At 53.8% G+C, this 19,417-nt stretch overlaps 8 protein-coding genes across 8 annotated transcripts; 4 read left to right on the forward strand and 4 right to left on the reverse strand.

Moving 5' to 3' along the window:
* Positions 1-1,927: 1,927 nt before the first annotated feature.
* On the reverse strand, positions 1,928-3,547 carry N7510_007308 (aldehyde dehydrogenase family protein; the record flags this gene model as incomplete). The annotated part of the gene is made up of 3 exons (XM_056979233.1): positions 1,928-3,108; positions 3,158-3,357; positions 3,420-3,547. 3 exons carry the CDS (start codon positions 3,545-3,547, stop codon positions 1,928-1,930), a joined length of 1,509 nt encoding a protein of 502 aa, XP_056832276.1.
* A 738-nt stretch (positions 3,548-4,285) lies between these two features.
* On the reverse strand, positions 4,286-6,241 carry N7510_007309 (EVE domain-containing protein; the record flags this gene model as incomplete). Its single annotated transcript, XM_056979234.1, has 5 exons — positions 4,286-4,539; positions 4,592-4,708; positions 4,757-4,774; positions 4,836-5,967; positions 6,134-6,241. 5 exons carry the CDS (start codon positions 6,239-6,241, stop codon positions 4,286-4,288), a joined length of 1,629 nt encoding a protein of 542 aa, XP_056832277.1.
* A 573-nt stretch (positions 6,242-6,814) lies between these two features.
* Positions 6,815-7,213, reverse strand: N7510_007310 (uncharacterized protein; the record flags this gene model as incomplete). The annotated part of the gene is made up of 1 exon (XM_056979235.1): positions 6,815-7,213. The coding sequence occupies one exon, from the start codon at positions 7,211-7,213 to the stop codon at positions 6,815-6,817; it is 399 nt and encodes a 132-aa protein (XP_056832278.1).
* A 138-nt stretch (positions 7,214-7,351) lies between these two features.
* On the forward strand, positions 7,352-8,077 carry N7510_007311 (peroxiredoxin; the record flags this gene model as incomplete). Its single annotated transcript, XM_056979236.1, has 3 exons — positions 7,352-7,374; positions 7,433-7,979; positions 8,006-8,077. The coding sequence occupies 3 exons, from the start codon at positions 7,352-7,354 to the stop codon at positions 8,075-8,077; spliced, it is 642 nt and encodes a 213-aa protein (XP_056832279.1).
* Positions 8,078-8,644: 567 nt separating this feature from the next.
* N7510_007312 (putative regulatory protein Ral2) lies at positions 8,645-11,331 on the forward strand (the record flags this gene model as incomplete). Its single annotated transcript, XM_056979237.1, has 2 exons — positions 8,645-8,710; positions 8,734-11,331. 2 exons carry the CDS (start codon positions 8,645-8,647, stop codon positions 11,329-11,331), a joined length of 2,664 nt encoding a protein of 887 aa, XP_056832280.1.
* A 614-nt stretch (positions 11,332-11,945) lies between these two features.
* On the forward strand, positions 11,946-12,595 carry N7510_007313 (uncharacterized protein; the record flags this gene model as incomplete). Its single annotated transcript, XM_056979238.1, has 2 exons — positions 11,946-12,184; positions 12,223-12,595. 2 exons carry the CDS (start codon positions 11,946-11,948, stop codon positions 12,593-12,595), a joined length of 612 nt encoding a protein of 203 aa, XP_056832281.1.
* A 1,078-nt stretch (positions 12,596-13,673) lies between these two features.
* On the forward strand, positions 13,674-16,098 carry N7510_007314 (uncharacterized protein; the record flags this gene model as incomplete). Its single annotated transcript, XM_056979239.1, has 2 exons — positions 13,674-14,331; positions 14,393-16,098. 2 exons carry the CDS (start codon positions 13,674-13,676, stop codon positions 16,096-16,098), a joined length of 2,364 nt encoding a protein of 787 aa, XP_056832282.1.
* Positions 16,099-16,867: 769 nt separating this feature from the next.
* N7510_007315 (putative GPI-anchored cell surface glycoprotein) lies at positions 16,868-19,129 on the reverse strand (the record flags this gene model as incomplete). The annotated part of the gene is made up of 1 exon (XM_056979240.1): positions 16,868-19,129. One exon carries the CDS (start codon positions 19,127-19,129, stop codon positions 16,868-16,870), a length of 2,262 nt encoding a protein of 753 aa, XP_056832283.1.
* Positions 19,130-19,417: the final 288 nt, after the last annotated feature.

Here is a 19,417-nt window from a genome sequence, read left to right on the forward strand (position 1 = left end):
AGCCCCTGCAGACAAAAATCCTAAGTCTCACCTGCCAGATCCATGGATGATTTACATCCCAGTCTGAACTAGGATAACTACTACTCCTATAGCATCCGTTTCTCACCGCTAACCTCGGAGAAACAATAACCTTGTCAGGTTAACTAGGTATTTCACATGACCAGCTAGCGCTGCATGCATGAAAACTTCGCCCCCGAGTCACGGTGTGCTGTGCCTGCATAGGCCCATGTGATGGACAAAGTGAGGCTGGCCCACCACGATGGGTTAGGGAGGAGTAGGTACGCTCCTAGCGTCTAGTTAAGGCACCGACCCCATGCTGCACGTATTCTCCCATCGAAACTCAAAGTGATAGGGTAGACATGCATGCATGCCGCGGTCCCCCTCTCTCGGCCAGGCTTTCTGTCTGACGTGGTGTGGACATGAGACTGTTGGGCATCCATTGTTACTGGTACCCCGGTTCTTATTGACTTTCTTTGAAACTGTATCTAAGTTAGTGATCACTGTGTAACAAATTAATAAAAATGCCTGGGCCCAGAATGGCCATGCACTTCGAAGTGGATTGGGATCGCCCTCGTGGGATCTCCACCAGGGAGAATGCTGGCCCCGGTTTTTCGGTCCTTTTCTCCTTTTTGGCAGAGGAGCGGTGTCGTTCTTCTTCGAGTTATAAACATGGTCTCAATATACGCAGTAACTCGGGAAGGTGGCAAATATGGCAAGGTCGTGAGTGGTCTTTTTGTCTTGCTACACTAGCAATCGTCGCTTAAGCCACCTGTTCTGGCTATACCATCCTAGAGTGTGTATGAACCAGTCACATACTATGAGCTACTACGGCAAACGCCGCCCAAGTTCAAACCGACAATGACTTAAACAGTATGAAGATTTGTCTGTCCGCTGAAGCTGAACTGTCCCAATGGGCGAAGCACTGCTTGTGCTATATTTGAGGTACTATGGCGTACTTGCAAAGCCCCACCCCAAAAATGCAAGAGACCACCCGTCAAGCGTTCCAGTGGCCTCCGGTGGCCTCTACGGTAATTCATAACACAGGAAGAACCCTGAGATGGGAGGCTAGCCAGACGTAATTGCACAGCCAGCACTAGTGTCCTTTTTCTGCACAACGTTCGGAGGCCTCAAACTACACCAGAAGGAAATGGCCCGAAGGCTTAGGGTTGACAGTAAACGCCTAAGAACTACTGGCAGGCATATATTTGCATTCTAACATCCCCTTCGCTTCTTGCTGAAGAATTCAATAGGTAATTACGATATACATACTGAGACGCTTCGTCCTGTAGTCCAATAATATCTCATCTCAATCCAGAAACCTATCCAGCAAGAGACGAGCCAGTAGACGCGACGCTATCCAATATCACGACACTACTTCTTATGCTAGACCCCACTGATAATCTCTTTGCCCTGGCCTTTTTGGCAGCTTGTTCCGGCAGACGTTCTTGCGCCTTTAAAGAGGAAATATCCAACAAATATATTCATCATCTCCACTGTGGCCTGGATATTCAGCTCCTTTAAACAAAATAACCACCCTTCCACGCTCAATAAATTCCTACTTAGATCCTACCTATTCTGAAAAAATAATTTCTACTGATCCCGGGACGGATTGCGATGAGTTCTCTCGTTTTCTGATCCCAGCCACACGCAGTGTGGCAAGAGTCCCGCCAGAGAGAAGTTCAAACCGGCGAATATGTGTACTGCCATTGGGCCTCGTGGGCTGTGGATGTGAGGTGTTGATCGGTTCGAGTTGTGTGGAGGAGGCTGAGGGGCTGTTGGAACGGGTGAAAGGAGGATTTCGCTCAGGATGATGATTATTGTGAGGAGCGTAATGGCGAGGATGTTCCGAATACATATACAGTGCTAAGTCCAAGAGATATTCAGAATTCATCATCATTAATATCAAACTCGCTATATCAAGACAATTTTACAGCTTAGTGCCCATGTTAACGTGAACAGCCTTGACCTGCGAGTAAGCATCCAGACCAGCCTCGCCAAGCTCACGACCAATACCGCTCTGCTTGACACCGCCGAAGGGCACACGGAAGTCACTGTCGTTGCTGCTATTGATCCAGACCATACCGGCCTCGATCTCTGACGCAACGCGGTGAGCGCGCTCAATGTCACGGGTGAAGACGGCAGCGCCCAGGCCGTATGTGGTATCGTTGGCGCGGGTGACGGCCTCTTCCTCGCTAGTGAAGCTAGCGATCGCGACGAAGGGACCGAACACCTCCTCGCGGTAGATGCGCATATTGTCCTTCACGTTGGTGAAGATGGTTGGCGCAATGAAGAAGCCGCGCCCGTCGCCGACGTTCTTGTACGGCTCGCCGCCAGAGACCAGCTTTGCGCCCTCGGACTTGCCGCTCTCGATATACGACAGCACGCGGTCGTACTGCGCCTTGGTCACCTGGGGACCCTGGAAGGTGTCGTCGGCGAAGGGGTCGCCGACCTTGCTCGTGCTGGCTACGACCTCCTTGAAGATGTTGACGAACTTGTCATACGCGGAGTCGTGGACGAGGATGCGCGACGTCGCCGTGCACACCTGGCCCTGGTTGTACATGATACCAATGTGGGCCCACTTGGCGGCCTGCTCGAGGTCCGCGTCCGGGAAGACAAGCAGCGGCGACTTGCCGCCAGTCTCGAGGGTGACGTTCTTCATGGTTCCAGCGGCCATCTTCATGATCTCTTTGCCAGTGAGGGTCGAGCCCGTGAAGGCCACCTTGTCGATGCCCGGGTGGCTGACCAGCGCGGAGCCTGCGACGCGGCCGTGGCCGTTGAGGATGTTGACCACACCGGGAGGGAACCCAGCCTCCTTGATCAGGTTCGCCAGGTACAGAATGCTCAGCGGGGTCTGCTCGGCCGGCTTCAGGACAATGGTGTTTCCGCACGCCAGCGCCGGGCCCAGCTTCCACGCAGCCATAGCCAGCGGGAAGTTCCACGGGATGATCTGGCCCACGACACCAATCGGTTGGCGCAGGGTATAGGCGAACTTGGCGGGCGTGGTGCCGATGGTCTGGCCCGTCACCTTGTCGGCCCAGCCGGCGTAGTAACGGATGGTGCCGCTGACCTCACCCAGGTCATCGTTCAGGGAGACGGAGTATGGCTTGCCTAGACCACTGTCAGCTTGTTCCGCCGTTCGATGTGTGGCAATGCATACCGTTATCCCAGGTCTCGATGGTAGCTAGCGTCTCCTTGTGCTGATCGATCAAGTCCGCCAGCTTCATCATCAACGCACCGCGGTCCGTCGCGGGCAGCAGCTTCCAGGACGGATCACGGAGCGCCTTACGCGCAGCAGCGACAGCAACATCGACATCCTCGGCGCCGGCGGCATAGACCGAAGTGATCTCGGTCTCGTTTCTGGTGATCAGAGTTAGCGGGGTACGCTGTGTATGACGACATGGGTGATTGCCCAAACGTACGAGGGGTTGATGGAGGCGAACTTCTCGCCGGACTTGGACTTGACGAATTCATTGTTGATGAACAGGCCGATGGGTTGGGTGTAGGTGCGCCCATTCGGGGCAGTCAATTGTACGGAGACGTCGGACATGATGGAGGAGGAGAAGTGGAAGCGTCGGGGAGTGAGGTGTAGACAGCAACGTAGTGGCCTTGAAAAGGAGAAAGCAGAGCGGAGGAACATGGAAGGGCAGAAGCGGGGAGTGATGATATAGCGAGGTTGATATGTAATAAACATCCCCGCCATAGCTGGTTGTCGGGCGACCCGAACCGGTCGCATAGACCTACTCTTTGGGGAGAAAAGATGAGCGGCGCTTTTGTTTGGCCCACACATCCGGCCTCGGCTCTGAACTGCCACTGCCGCACCGCCCACTGACTACCGACCGACATACATGCGCTCTACTCGACTACGCAATTACTGAACCATCTCGGATCCAATTCATCGCGGAATGGCCGACTCCAACATCAAGCATGCCGCCTCCCTCGAATACTGGAACTCCGTCGCCCCTGACGTAAACAGGATGCTAGGCGGGTTCCTTAGAGCTCGCGCATCGACCTCTGCGAATCATTGTGATCAAGGAGAACATGTTGACTGCTTCCAGTGAGCAGATGGCGGGCTGAACTTGATCGGGTCTGAGGAGCAGGCTGGCTGCCCGCCCGGTTTGAAGCTCTTCCCCGTTCGATTCTACGCGCTGCGGCCGGCCACTTGATTGATATGGATTCATTGGTTGTGTTTTGTTCTCATTACAAATACCCCCGTCATCACGATCCAACGACGCCATTTGACAATAAAAGTATCAAGTAGAAATAATCCGCTGTGCATTTACTGGTTTTACGAGGCCTCGCCCGCCAGCTCCAGGATAAATCTCCATTGCGCGGGCGTGACGGACGAAACACTGAGTCGCGATTGTTTGAGCGTCTGGAGATTCTCCAGCGGCTTTCCTGGTTGAGCGTGCAGTTTCAGGTCAGCCAATGTGACCTGCTTCTTGAACTTGCGGCGAAACTCGACGTGCACGACTACCCATTTGGGAGTGTCCCGCTTGGACTTGGGGTCGTAGTATGGGTGTTTCGGATCAAATGCAGATTCTGGGGCGATGTTAGTACTGGCTCCGATGCCAACGATAAAGAGAGATCGAACCGTCGAAGGAATGCTCTCGGACAACCTCCATCATGCCTACCACTCCGGGCACTTTGCAATTGGAGTGGTAGAAGAACGCATAGTCTCCGTTTTTCATCTCGCGCATGAGATTCCGCGCTGGTGGTGGTCAGATAGTACTCAAAGGGACATGGAAATATCTCTTACCAACAGGGTTCCGGACTCCTATTTCAGATCGTTAGCAATTGGATTTTTTGGCGCTTTTGCAAATTCTCATCAGACATACCATCCCAAGGCTCTGGCTCCTTTGCATTCGCCAAATCATCAATAGAGAACTTCACATCAACGCCCTTTTCAAATCGCGACTCGGGCTCCGCCTTCATCAACCAGTAGGAACGACTTGACTCTGTGGGAACAGTGCTGGCCACCGGTTTCTCCGTTTTGGGTTTCACATCAAGAGCGACACTGTCCACCTCAGCTGGGAGACTCTTGCGCGGACGCCCAACTTTCTTGGGCGTTGTGGTCACAGGTTCAACACCGGCAGCAACACTGCCCACTTCAGTGGGGAGACTCTTGCGCGGACGCCCAACTTTCTTGGGTGTCGTCGTCACAGGTGCAACATCGGCAGCAACACTGCCCACCTCAGCCGGGAGACTCTTGCGCGGACGCCCAACTTTCTTTGGTGTCGTAGTCACAGGCGCAACATCAGCAGCACCACCCTTCACCTCATCCGGGAGGCTCTTGCGCGGACGCCCAACTTTCTTGGGTGTCGTCGTCACAGGTGCAACATCAGCAGCAACACCCTTCACCTCATCCGGGAGGCTCTTGCGCGGACGCCCGACTTTTTTAGGCGCAACATCTGCAGCGACACCGCCCACCTCAGCCGTGAGACTCTTGCGCGGACGCCCAACTTTCTTTGGTGTCGTAGTCACAGGCGCAACATCAGCAGCACCACCCTTCACCTCATCCGGGAGGCTCTTGCGCGGACGTCCGACTTTTTTAAGCGTCATAGTCACAGGCGGAGCATCAGTAGCACCACCCTTCACCTCATCTGGGAGGCTTTTGCGCGGACGCCCGACTTTTTTAGGCGTCGTAGTCATAGGTGCAACATCTGCAGCGACACTGCCTACCTCAGCTGGGAGACTCTTGCGCGGACGTCCAACTTTCTTGGGTGTCGTAGTCACAGGCGCAACATCAGCAGCGCCGCTTCCCGCCTCAGCCGGGAGACTCTTTCGTGGCCGCCCACGCCCCCTCTTCGGTCCCGGCGACGGCGTGGTCCCCGTATGCGTTGTCTCCGCAACAGCTTTGCGCGGCCGCCCACGACCACGCTTGGGTCCATCGGAGTCTTTCTTCGGCGTCGAGCCTTCGGGGTGTTTGCGCGGTCGGCCGCGTTTGCGTTTCTCGCCGGTCTGCGGTGTCTGTGGCATTGGGATAGATATTAGTTACTTAGCTGCTGTGGGCCGGCACGAGTAGGTGGAGATCGACGAGACCTGACCCGTGCAACAAGAGATCACGTCGATCGTCGCGGTTGATGATCCATGGCATCTCCCGGTACAAAAGAAAGGGGCTTATCTAGGTACTTACCAGCGCTGATGTCCCCTCGGCTGCTTCAGAGTCCCGCGCGCGTTTAGCGGGTGTGGGCGCGTCGGTGTCGGTGGGTGTTGGGCCCTCGGATTTGCGTTTCAGGGGCATGGTGATGGATATCGGGATGTGGGAGTAGGCAATTGGTTGGATGGGAGGGCGATCGGATATCCGTGTATCCGTGTATATCTCTGGATGGAGTTTCCAGAGAATGCGTTGACACGACGGCTCTGGATCAACAACAACATTTGTTTGTCTGGGGGACCGAGCTTGGATGCGGATCCATTCGGGTCACGTGCGGGACTCGAGTATACCGTCAGGAACAGTGATGTTAGTTATTCTGGGAGAGAATTTAGCTACTCAGTGAGGGGTGATTAATCGGGCCACACGATACAAATTGGTCAGGATATAAATAGTACATGTATCATTATATGCTACGGTCCATCTACAAATGGTCTCATGAACCCTCTGTCGGTGCCTGGCATATGTATGTCGGACATCCATTCAGGCCGTACAGCCTACCCGCGGATGCCCCACCCCAGCACCAGTGGGTCTACTGACGAGCAGTCGGGAGTTGACCCTTAGCTGCCAGGGTGTGTCCCCTGGACTCCTCTCTGCACTGGACTTGATCACGTCATACTCTAGGTTTGCAGGCTGAAAGACTAAACCCGGCTCAACTCCCGCTCACAAAGGATCGACTCGGTGCAGGGAGTCGAGGATTAATAATTCGACGCCAACACGAGCAACGGCAATTGCGCCATCCCGCCAAGACTCCATTGGTTCGCACTTGTCGGCCGACTTTACACGGCTCAATGCAGAGTCGGCGGGAAGCAGGGGGAGAGAGGACGTGAAAAAGGAGAGAGAGCAGGAAAACGGAGGCATTATATAGGAATCAGACAAGAGACCACGATACACGATCAAGGTCTCAGAGAGAGCGCAGTATAGTTCCCACGAACCGACCTGACCCAGAAGCACACCGAGAAGCGGCAGAATGGCATCAGGCACGCTAAACAGCCCACGTTGGGGGATGGACCAATGATAGGCCTTCTGCAGCGGGCGGTGGGGAATTGCGTGATCAAGCATCAACAGCCGGAAGGAGGAAGATCAATCCACGGTGATACTGGTTCACTATTAGAAGAATACCCCTCCTCCGCTGGCTTCATTCTTCTCTCTCATCCCTGACAGTATCCTCTTGCTACTCCTCCCACATCTCTACACACCATGGCCGCCGAACGTGCTCCTCCGTATGTCAATGTCAAACTACAACTACCTACTCCCCCACCACTAACACACACTCCACAGCCTCCGTCTGGGCTCCGTCGCCCCCAACTTCGATGCGCAGACCTCCAACGGTCCCATCAACTTCCACGAGTTCATCGGCTCCAAGTGGACCATCCTCTTCTCCCACCCCGATGACTTCACCCCGATCTGCACCACGGAGCTGGGCGCCTTCGCCAAGCTGGAGCCCGAGTTCACCGCGCGCGGTGTGCAGCTGATCGGCCTGAGCGCCAACAACGTTGACTCGCACCACGCCTGGATCAAGGACATCGACGAGGTCTCCGGCTCCAGCCTCAAGTTCCCCATCATCTCCGACCCGGAGCGCAAGGTCGCCTACCAGTACGACATGGTCGACTACCAGGATACCACCAACGTCGATAGCAAGGGTATGGCCCTGACCATCCGCTCGGTGTTTATCATCGACCCGAGCAAGAAGATCCGTCTGATCATGACCTACCCGGCTTCCACTGGCCGCAACACTGCGGAGGTCCTCCGCGTCGTCGATGCTCTCCAGCTCACTGACAAGCACGGCGTCACTTGCCCCATCAACTGGCTGCCCGGTGACGATGTGGTCATTCCTCCCCCGTGTCCACTGAGGATGCCAAGAAGAAGTTCGGTGAGATCCGTGAGGTCAAGCCCTACCTTCGGTTCACCAAGTTCCCCCAGTAGATGATGGATGGGAGGAAGTGGTTCTGATGAAGTGATGTGAAAATAAAAACCTTCCATGTGGGACAGCTTGACTCAGGCAGATGTTTGATACCACAGTGATATACAATTAATCGGTGCCTGTTGGTCTATATTCATTTCTATACCTCGTAGTGGGACTATACTGTAGTTGGTACGGTGCGCCCCCAACCTGCGACCGCCTTTTTTGCTGCCGATCCACCGTTTCTCACTTCCCCGTCTTTCTTTCTCTCCACCTCGCTTTTTTTGTCGGCGGCGGACTACTCTCGGTCTCTCTTTGTCGTTGCACATTTCTTCCCGTGAAGTCGCCCGCAGACCAGAAGGCGTGGAAGTGGTGGGGAATCCTGCTCTCTCCTTTTCTCTGCCTTACCTCCCAACCTCAGGCCAGCCCCCTCGCCGACTTGAGCCTCGAAGACAAACCTGCCAACGGTCCCGATTCAAATTGCTGTCATATGCTGCCTACCCACGGCGCACAAGGATTCTGCGATCGCACGACCTGAAATTTGATCCGCTTGCCGTGAGAGTGGCGCGGAAACCGATTCGCCCGCCATGATGTCGAGGAGTCAATCGAGCCTGGGGTACCTGGACGTTGCCCGTGAGGAGCCCTCGGCCCCAGGGGTGTCTCCTCTCTCCCGCAGCAGGCGGCTACAGGACCTATCAATCTCTCAGGGCTGGTGTGCAATGTGCGCCGGACGACGGGCACGGAGCCGCACCCCCTGGTGGGGGCGACCACCACCGTGCTAGGCGACAAGCTATACGTGTTTGGAGGACGGGTGCTCTCGCGTAGTCACCCGAAGTTGACGTCGGATTTGTACGAGCTGGACCTGATTCGGCGACACTGGACGAAAATCGAGCCAGCGGGGGATGTGCCGCCAGCACGCTACTTTCACAGTGTGTGCGCCTTGGGTGATAATAAGCTTGTTTGCTATGGAGGCATGTCGCCAGCACCAGCCACTCCAAAGGACCCAAACAGTCCCACTGAAACTCAGTCCGAGGTCGTGGTCATGTCGGATATCCATATCTTCGATGTGCCCTCGCGGGCGTGGACCCGTGTTGCGGCCCACGAGTCGCCCCAGGGTCGATACGCGCATTGTGCCACGATACTCCCGTCTAGCGCGTGCTTCACCTCTGCAAGTGCGCCGCTGTCTGCTATTCATCATAACCCTTCCTCTGGCGCTCACCAGGGGTCGATTGGCGTGGACATTGACGGATTCGGGGGCGCTGAGATGGTGGTTGTGGGCGGGCAAGATAGCTCCAATCATTACATTGAGCAGATCAGCGTGTTCAACCTCCGGAGCCTCAAGTGGACCAACACTAGTCCCTTGGGTCGTAGCTGCGGCGCTTACCGCAGTGTGGTTGCCCCGTTGGTGGGCATGGATGTGTCAGAGGTTGGGTCTGCGGCACCTGACCGAGATGCACACGAACCGATCGAGACCTCTGAATCTCCCGGCTGTCCCATGCTGATTTATTCCAACTACAATTTCCTGGATGTCAAACTGGAGCTGCAAGTGCGCCTGCCGGACGGGCGTCTCGTTGAACGCCCGATGCAGAGCCAGGCCTCTCCCCCGGGACTACGATTCCCTAACGGTGGCATTATCAACGGCCATTTCGTTGTCAGCGGCACCTATCTGACCTCGTCAAAGCAGGAGTACGCCCTCTGGGCGCTCGACCTTAAGACCTTAACCTGGGGCCGCATTGATGCTGGGGGATCCGTTTTTGGGAATGGCAGCTGGAACCGTGGAGTTCTCTGGCCACGCCGCAACGGCTTTGTTATTCTCGGACACCGGAAGCGCAGCTTAGTCGACGACTATAACCACCGGCGCATCAATTTCTCCCATGTTTGCATGGTGGAGCTGGAGGCCTTTGGGCTGCACAACAACCCGTGCCGCACGTTTCCTACGTCGGGCTACAAATCATACAGCTCGCCATCCGTCCCTGCGTCATTGCAGCAGAAGCTGGCACAGTTGACGACAGGTGGACGCCCGTTGTCCAGGGCCTCTGACGAGCTAGGTAAGCTGGCCATGTCTCTGCCCGAGATGGCCGATATGGAGCTGCAAGCTGTGGGTGGAGAGCGCATCCCCGTCAATTCCCGTGTGATGGCTCGGCGATGGGGGCCCTATTTCATCCAGCTTCTACGAGAGTCGTCGGAAGGGGGCATCGCCGATGTAGGGACGCTCCGTCCGTCGAATGTCCATCCCAGTCGTAACTCCAGTATCACCATCACCCCGTCGGTCGGACATAACAGCAACTACTCTACTGCGACTACTCTTGTCAGCAACTCCGCTCCTCCGAAGTCTCTGCTTGAGAACCTGGAGACTCCCTCAGCGCATCTCCTGCCCCCGACCTCGCGGCCGCGCGTGCTCTACCTGCCTCATACGGTTTTGACCATCCAAGTCCTCGTTCACTATCTCTATACGTCCTCCCTTCCCCCAACTAGCTCGTCTCTGTGCACACCGCAGATCCTTTGCTCGCTTCTTCAACTCGCGCGTCCCTATCAGATCGATGGCCTATTGGAGGCTATCGTCGAGCGCCTGCACCAAGTGCTCGATGGTCGCAACGCAGCTGCTGTGTTCAACGCTGCCGCCATGGCCGCGGGCGGTGGTCGCGGAACCGGCTTCGACAGCGGATTAGGCGGCACTCTTGAAGCCTTGAACGGCGCCAACACCCGCGCCAGCGTTGTACCGGGCTCCTTCGAGGGAGACGCATCTCAGAAGAGCGTTCTCCTGGCCTCCGATTCATCCGACACAGAGAACGGCGGACCATTGCCCGGCTCCGCCACCAGTAGCACAGGCGACCTAGCCAACTTCGCGCGCGGCATTCCCTCCCTCCGCATCGACACCGCCATCTCCCAACAAGCACAAGCTGCCCGCCAACGCATCTCCCGCGACCGCGAAGACTCCGTCAGCAACGCCAGCACCGCAACTTCCGCCTCCAGCGCTAGCTTCAGCCAGTCAGACTCGGAATTCGTCAGTGGCGACGAAGACCGCACGCAGTCTCGCCGACACCACCGCCGAGGCACGGATACGGAGCTGCGCCGCCCACACCGCGAGATCTGGACGGGGGATTTGAGCAGCGTCATCGGGCTCCAGAAACGAGGCTTGCGCGGGCTGATGGAGGGCCGCCGCTTGCGTGAACGCACTACGAAACCCTCCAGCGCGGGTAGTACCACTGCTGCTTCTTTCCCGCTGCCCAATCCGGGGGATTCGTATCCTTCTGCTATGCAGGGAGTCGCTGCGTGATGATGATAGATTTGGCGGTTGGTTAGGTGGGTAGAACTGGGCGTATGTACAAAGTTGGCATTTTCTTCGTGGTTTTTCCTTGGGGTCTGTGATGTTTTTTTGTTTCTCTGTGCATTCTTTGTGTTGATGGATACCATATCTTTGTTTGATGTAGATGCTTTTTCTTTTTCTCTTCTCTTGGTCTCTGGGCATCTAACTGGAGGTTGATTTGACTGATGGCAAGGCGATGAATGAATGAATGCAATGCATGGATGTTCTGCCCGTTTTTCGTATCTGTAAAGCCGCAATTGGGTCAATATGTTGGTTCGAGAGAAAAAGATACAATACTGATAATCCAGTGCGTATCGATTCAACATTACCATAAACGCAGGATCATCTGGTTAACTCCAACCATATATTTCTGCCTCAGGCAACAAGTCTAACCGCCCAAACCTCCCAACTCAACTCTTCATCTCTTCAATCATCTCAATTCATTCCGTCTGAGCCACTCAGCCAGACAATGTAACCCGCCCAATCTACTACCTCAATTCCTATTCTCGATTTTATTTTTATCTTTTCCTTTTTCGCAAAACAGAAGATAGGGCGGAGTTACAAAAAGGATAAGAAACCGGAAAATGCCTGCCCCCTCGACAGGCCCGAGCAAAGGCAACAGCAACAACAACGCCCCAACACGGCGTGTTGTGGACCCGAACTCCTTACCTGCCCGACGAGGTCCCCGTCCAACTCCGATACCGCGTCTCCCCACGGGAGCGCAGGATATCCGGCAGACGAAAGAGTATAAAGTTGCTGCGCGGAGGTACGTTTTGTGTTTTGTATTCCATAATATGCTACCACGATCTTTCTACTATCTTTTGTTTTTTTGGCATTGAGATGATATCATGCATCGAAAAGAAAATGGCCAATGACTGACAATCTCATGTTCTTGTATCTTGCAGATGGATCTCAACGATTGTGGCACTACCTATTTTCATGGTCACTTCTTATGTGTTGTATGAGCGATGTGAGTTTGCTTCTTTCCTTTCCTTTTCTTCAACTCAACGGTCCCGCCCTGTCTGTAATTATTTGCCAATTACTGACTGCTGGGTGTAGTGTATGGGAATCAGAGTCCGAAGCGGTTGCATCGGATGGAGGAAGGGGAGAAGAAGCAGCCGCCAGAAACCTCTTCAGCCTCTCCTTCTTCTTAGGCTTGAAAATGCAGGTGATTGTTTGTGTGAACATGGAAGAGTATTCAACCCCTTGTATACAATATGTAAATAATGTTTGATTCTTAAGCGCACGGCAAAATTGTGGCAGAGAACGGTCGTCTATTCGAATTTTTCCATTTATCAGATACATACAAACAATATATAATCCTGCAAAAGACTTTTGCAAGTCAAAGTACCTCAAAATTTAGTGGTTCCAAGAGGGAAACCACCAATCTGGGCCTCCAATCTCCAGCTGCGCTAGGCAATCAAATATTTGAAGCATAAGTGGGAGAAATAGGAAGCACTGTTAACCAACTTCCAAAGGGGCTAGAGAAGATTCGAGTACGCATTGTCGACATTTTAAATGACTATGTCAAAATCTGGGCGTACGGCAGTCCCACATGGACGTGTAATTCACGAAGAAATAAATCTCTGATTCAGATAAATCTGGGAATGCCTGACAATTTAGAGGGCTCACTAACTAGTAAATGACTAATACATAATAGGAAATATTGATGAGGGGTAAAATCCCTGTGTGTGACCTGTAGGAATTCCAATTCTTGACAGACTATTCCCAACGAGATCTTACTAAATGCTCCGAAGGCACTAATATTGAGTGGACAGCCGTTCGTCCACATCTAGAGCTTCACCACTGCCTCATGCCCGTTCTCTGCGGCCTTGCATTATGGTGTTGAACCATTAGACGGAAGTGATCAGAACAGTAGTGGGAACGGCAATCAAACCCTGCTAGAAAATGGGCGAATTCAAGTGGTCAGGCATAGCCCTCATTCCTTGGCACTGCCTCCCCGGGAAGCAAACTTCAGCCTACGGCCCGGCCCCCACAGGACCCCACAAATACATCCAGACTTGTTTGGTCTGAGGACCTATCATAGCCTCACTCCTAGATACAGTATCCCTCAGCTGCCTGGGACAAGTCTGAGTTATCTCTCATAGACTGTGAGGCTGACAGCAATCATCACGACCGCGCCCTGTCAGGCAGAACAAGACAGGAAGGTAATAATTGAATGAACCCCACCTAGCTGTATATTTTGCGATAGGGTCCCTTTGAATGAGATACACGTTAACCAGTCTGCTCACTAATGTATCTGAAAGTTTCTGGGACCCCACGGAAACGACACATTCGAATCGACAGACAAGATGCATGATGACCATACTTCTTCGACAACTGAACTCCAAGATGTTCGACCCAGAGAAAGATTGACTAATACTCCGGCTACGATCTCGGCTCCCTCCACGTCTTATCCCGAGCCTCATTCAGAAGACGATAGCCTATCCGCCCAGCAACGCACCGAGAGTAATCACGAGCCCAAACAGACGAAACCATCTGTGCCCCTACAACGAACCGTATATCCCGTGTTCCTTGTTTTACTGTACAGCGGGGCAGCACTTTACGCTTGGGTTGTCATCTGCATCCTCACTCATCGCCCCATTGGTGGAGTAGGCTACGGACTCGACCAACTCAACAGCACTCTCGCAAACCCGCATTTAGAATTCACTGTGCCCGAGTACCTCAACAAATTCTTCAACAAGAGCGAGAGGTATCTTAGGGCTGCGAGGGTTGTACAGTCCTTGGTATCGGTGGTGACTATCCCTTTAACCTCTGCCGTGTGCTCGCAGGCAGCTGTGGTTTATGTTCAGAGGAAGCGATGGAGAAACGGCCCGACCCTCCGGCAAAGCATGGCCCTGGCGGACAAAGGATGGACCAACATTGATGTCATAATTAAACTCCTTCTTGGGGGGTGGAAGAAGTACAGCTCCGCGCTCCTATTTTTGGGATTGTTTCTACATCTTCTAGGTGGGCTCATCCTCTAACTTTGCCGCATCAAGTCCACTGCTTACCATTTCGCTTCTTCCAGGCTTTGCTATTTCTCCAGTGCAGCAGCTATTTATCTCATATAAGACGATCAAGCGTGTCCAGTCAATCTCCACTGACCTCGGCATAATCAACCAAATCTCTGATCTTTTCCCCTCCGGTGACGATGGCGGCGGCGGCGATGGATTGAGTACAGTGAAGCTGAGGTCCAGTTTGGCTTCGGCCGTCAATGATGAGGTTCAGACGAGACTCTGGTCGCGAAATAATGACACCGTTTCTTTAGAAGATCGTGTCGAGAATGCCGAGGCTTATTCGATGTTAGAGACGAAGAGTCAGAACACTCTCGCCAATTTAAGCATTATAACAGATCCTTTTTGGGCTGAGCTCCCGTCCAGTACGACTACTGGCTTGCTGCGACAGTTCGCTCCTCGGATCAATTCGACAGCCAGATGGGAGAGCAACACAGATGCTATGCTTCCCGCGGACTGTCACCCATCGTCTGATGCCCTCTACCTCCACTATATGTACCAGTGGGACGATGTATTTGGATACGACATTCAAATCTGTATGCCGGGAAATGTATCGAAATCGCCGTGGAAGAACCAGAATAATCGACAAGACATTTACGAAGAGTTGTACCTCAGGATGAACTTTTCAAACAGCGAATCTTCAGGGCTCGCCCCAGTAGGGGTCAATTCCGGAATATATTCAAGAAAGCTGACACTCCAAACCACTATGGGCTACTTTGAGCTTCCTAACTACGCGAATGGCGGATTCCCCGGGCCATTGATCGAAGGAGACCCGTTTACCAATACGACGCCGAATTTGCGGAAGAGAAATCAGGACAATGATACCGCATGGAATATACTCCATGCTACCGAAAAATTCAACAGTTACGGCCCTAAAGGCCCGCTACTTAGCATTGCCTTGGCTTTGTTTGGAGAAGGCTCATTTGTGGATGTACAACATACAAACTTGGCAGCATACGCCCGTTCCGACGTCTCTTATCCTGGTTGTGTTGCGTTAATCCCCTTCATTTCACTCCTTCAGGTGCCCGACGTTTCCAAAGCTCCGGACCTGTTTTACCCCTGCGTAGACGGAGAGGCCGTCGAAGGTGGTACTGATGCATATGATCTCGAAACCAAAAACATCACGATGCAATCAATAGTTGCCACATACTTTTTTGTTTTCTCTGGGGACTACCCTTGGGCGCCACCGGCGAACGTGATGGAGAATGCATTTGCGGCATCGGCATTTCTGGCCAACGATGCAATGATGGCAACTGCTAATCAGTATCCGAGTCTTGATGTATCATACTCTTTAGGTGTCGATATGCAAATTCCGTCAATTTCCCGGGAAGGAATCATTTTCGTTTCGGTATTGCTGGGTCTCGACTTGTTATGTCTCTTAGCGATCGCGATCTACAGTGCCTGGATTCCTCGTTGGACCACGACTCTGGACTCCTTTGCGATGCTACGGATAGGGGCTTCTATATCAGCGAAAGTCCCTTTGCTCGCCACAAATCATGCTGAGCGCATTAAGACTCTTGATGAAACCCCCGGTTGGATAGGGAACGAAGCCGAAGGCAAGATCGGCCAACTATGCTTAGGAGGGCAGCGGCCACTCAAGAAGACGAAGTGTTATATCGGCTATGACACAGACCTGAGGGCTAAATCTTCGGCGACCAAGGAGCCTTCGAGAGCTATCAGGCGAGCGGGCTACTCTCTAGCTCCAGGAGAAAATCTATAGCATTCAAGCCATTGAGTGGGGGGATGGAACCTTATTGGGCAACACTATCTCAACTTTAATTCATTATCCTTGCCTTGGGTACAGCCGCTACACAATTCATGTATTTCGTGGTGATAATTGGCGGCCCGCCGTACACATGGGCAGAGAGGGCAGCTAGTCCTGATAGCAGCAGATGGGTCATGTCCGGTGTGGGCAATAGTTAATTCGAATTTGTATCTGGCACTGATTACTCCTACTTCGCGGAAGTACATACGGCGGTATATGACCAATAATGGTCACATATCGTCACTCTTAGCTTCGCGCTATGCGTGCTCATTGACCTACGGAAGTCGTCTTGCAACATCGCTCAAGAAGGTAGTATAATGCCTCCAGCCTGGACAGCGCAGTTCTACAATCAAACTAACTAGGGATAGATTCGAAGAAAGAGTGATATTGTACGTGATCCCAATGTCAGGAATCTTCGCTACGGGCTTCGACTTAATCGCCCTCTGGAGAGGGGAGGATCGAAACCTAGACAATAAAGCGATTCGTCACACTGGTCCCTGGAATCTCTCAACGCCGCGACCAGTGAAGAAGGAATAGAAAAGTAAAAGAGATATCAGACAGCCAAAGCCATACAAATCAAACATAAACACCACGCTATGCGATTCCTTTTTGTGCATGCACTACCCGTCACAATCCAAAACGCCATCCATCAAACAAGTCAAAAATGAGATCCCACTCACTGGGAAGATAGCCCCCTCCTCCCACTTCTGATAATACAGTGAATTCATTTGGCCGGACGACCACCACCATGTCGCGTAGGCGTCGCACCAGGAGGCCCTCGCTTGGAGGCGCCCTTTGGCCCCGGCTTGGGGGTCGCCGCCTGGGGTTTCTCTTGCTCCTCAGTGCCCGCACCCTGTTTCTTGGTCTTGGTCGGGGTCTTGGTCGGGGTCTTGGTCGGGGTCTTGGCCGGGATACGAGAGTTGCCCTTGGGCAGGGCCGTCTGATCCGCCTTGAAGGTGACGCGTTGTCGCTTGGGTGAAGTAACCGACTCTTTAGCATCACCGTCGATCGCTTCCGCGCCGCGCTTCTTTCCCTTTGTAGTGGGCGTCGACGAGATGTCGTCGCTGGCGGGTTTCAGGGTCAGACGGAGACGCTGGATCTTGGGCTTGCCGGTCTCCTCACTGGTGACCGGAGTGGCCGGAGTGGCCGGAGCTCTCTTGGTGCCATTGGCCATGCTCTTGGCCGCGGTGCCCTTGGTAGCCTTGGAAGCGGGAGATTTCTTCGTTGCTGTGGGAACTGGCTCAGTGTGGCGACGTCTCCTCCGCTTCGGTGCAGAGACACCATTCGTAGTAGAAAGAGTTGCAGCAGTAGATTGGTCGTGGTCATCCTTCCCTGCTTCAGTGTGGCGACGCTTTCGCGAGGAGGAGATCTTGTTCTTCTCCACAGACTCAAGTGGCTTGGCCTTGCGGTTTGAACCACGGGTCTTCATCTTAGACGTCTCCTCCGCGATATTCTCTTGCGTGAATTTAGAATCCAAGTCTGCAGGCTTGTTGCGATCGCCCACACGAGGGGGGTATCCAAAGACCTCATCGGTATCAAACTGGTTCTTCGGCTGAGACCGCAGACGGCCTGGCAGACTCTCGTCGCCATAGTCACATGGCGAGCGAAAGGGGCTGTGATCGCGAGGCATGATAACGAATTCTTCGCCGTTAGGGTTGACACGACCAGTATTTACCCATCCGTCCGCCTCAATCTCCGGCGAAGATTTTTTGGAGAAGCCCAGAACAGTGCGCTCATGGCTGTTGATATTGATGTTGTTGTTGACTTCCGTGTCAGCGATCACGGCATCTTTCTCTTCCGGAGCAGCTTCTCCCACTTCTTTGCCGCTGTTCTTCACTGCCTGGAGTTCCTCAAACTCCTTCCGTCTATCGGCGAGGAATTGCTGTGGATTAGGGGGATAACGATACTCTGTGCCAAGAGAAAATGCGACCAACTCATACATCTTCTGCCCGGCCATAGCCGTGTCAATTTCAAGGCGCCGGAGAGCCGTCTTGAGCTTCAAACCTCGCCCGCGCTTGGGACCTTTCGCAGTAGGGGTGTACTCGGGTTTGGTAGAGTTCTTCGTCACCCGACCGGAAATCGTACGGCGAGACGACTCCGCGGGAGGGGCTTCTTCCTCGGCGGCGAGTGTGGGACCACGACGAGGCCGGCGTTTCTTCTGGGATTGCAAAGCTTCCATGGCTCTGAGGGTAGGCTTTCGAACGCGCACAGAAGTCCGTGTGTTAGCCGATGAGGCGCTCGGAGACGCCGGGGGATCAGAAGGATCCATCGCCCCGTCAAACCCAAATTCAGACATGTATTCATCGTATGTCCACCGAGTATTGTCCATAGTGTCAGGGATCTCTTGGTCCGACATTTGGTTCTTTGGAGTGTTAAGAGTAGTCCTGCGACGACTCCGGCGGCTGCCTTGGTTGGTGCTGGGCGTGTCCAGAGTCGGAGTGAAAACGTTGGACAAGCGGGATGGCCGCGACTGAAAGCCTCGACGACGTGTCGAAGGCACTTCAGGAGTCGAGAATTGCGAGCCTTCATCGCTAGATGGAGACTCCACGTCGTAGTCGTGCGTGAAAGGGTGATCGGGTGAAGTCTGGGACGCCAGATTCCAGTCATCAGATCCCTCCTTGGTCCGAGGGGTCCTGGTGGGCCGGCCATCGCGACGAGCCGAACCCGCCGGAGTGGAAAGTGAAGAACCGCGGCCAATTCCACGTCCACGACCGCGGCCACGTCCGCCACGACCACGACCGCGGCCACGAGGGGTTAGGTTGCGGTTGTGAGGACTATCTTTCTTTTCCTCGGGGGTAGCAACTCCATCGACCCGGCCCGCCATGGACTTGCGAGCCCTACCGCGCTTTGGAGTAGCACCTGCGAGATGGTGGTTGGTTTCATTGCTGGCAGGAGCCAACATGGATGGAAGCGACTTGCGCTGAGTCTGGTTATCGGCTGACCGGGGCATGCCCAGCTTGAGCCGTTGTCCCCTCTTGGGGGGCATGGCGAGAGAAACCGAGGGACAAAGCAGGCGTATTTACTTTTTGGACAGATAGATCACAGCTCAAAGTGTTCGGCAAGTGAAATTTTCACTCGAAAAGGTTCTACTTGGCACGTAGCAGAGTCAGCCATCTGTTGTGTAGGTGGTGTTGTGGCGGGGGAAGGGAGTAGGGCAAGTAGGGCAAGGCGAGCCACCGAGGGTGCACGCAGTTCCAATAGCAACACAGCAACAGCACCACACGTCGCCACGCTTCGATCTAGGGCAGACATAAGACAGAAAACTTACCAGCAC

Source organism: Penicillium lagena, assembly GCF_028827675.1.
Source record: "Penicillium lagena strain IBT 129212 chromosome Unknown utg000005l_segment0_segment0, whole genome shotgun sequence".
Lineage (NCBI taxonomy): Eukaryota > Fungi > Ascomycota > Eurotiomycetes > Eurotiales > Aspergillaceae > Penicillium > Penicillium lagena.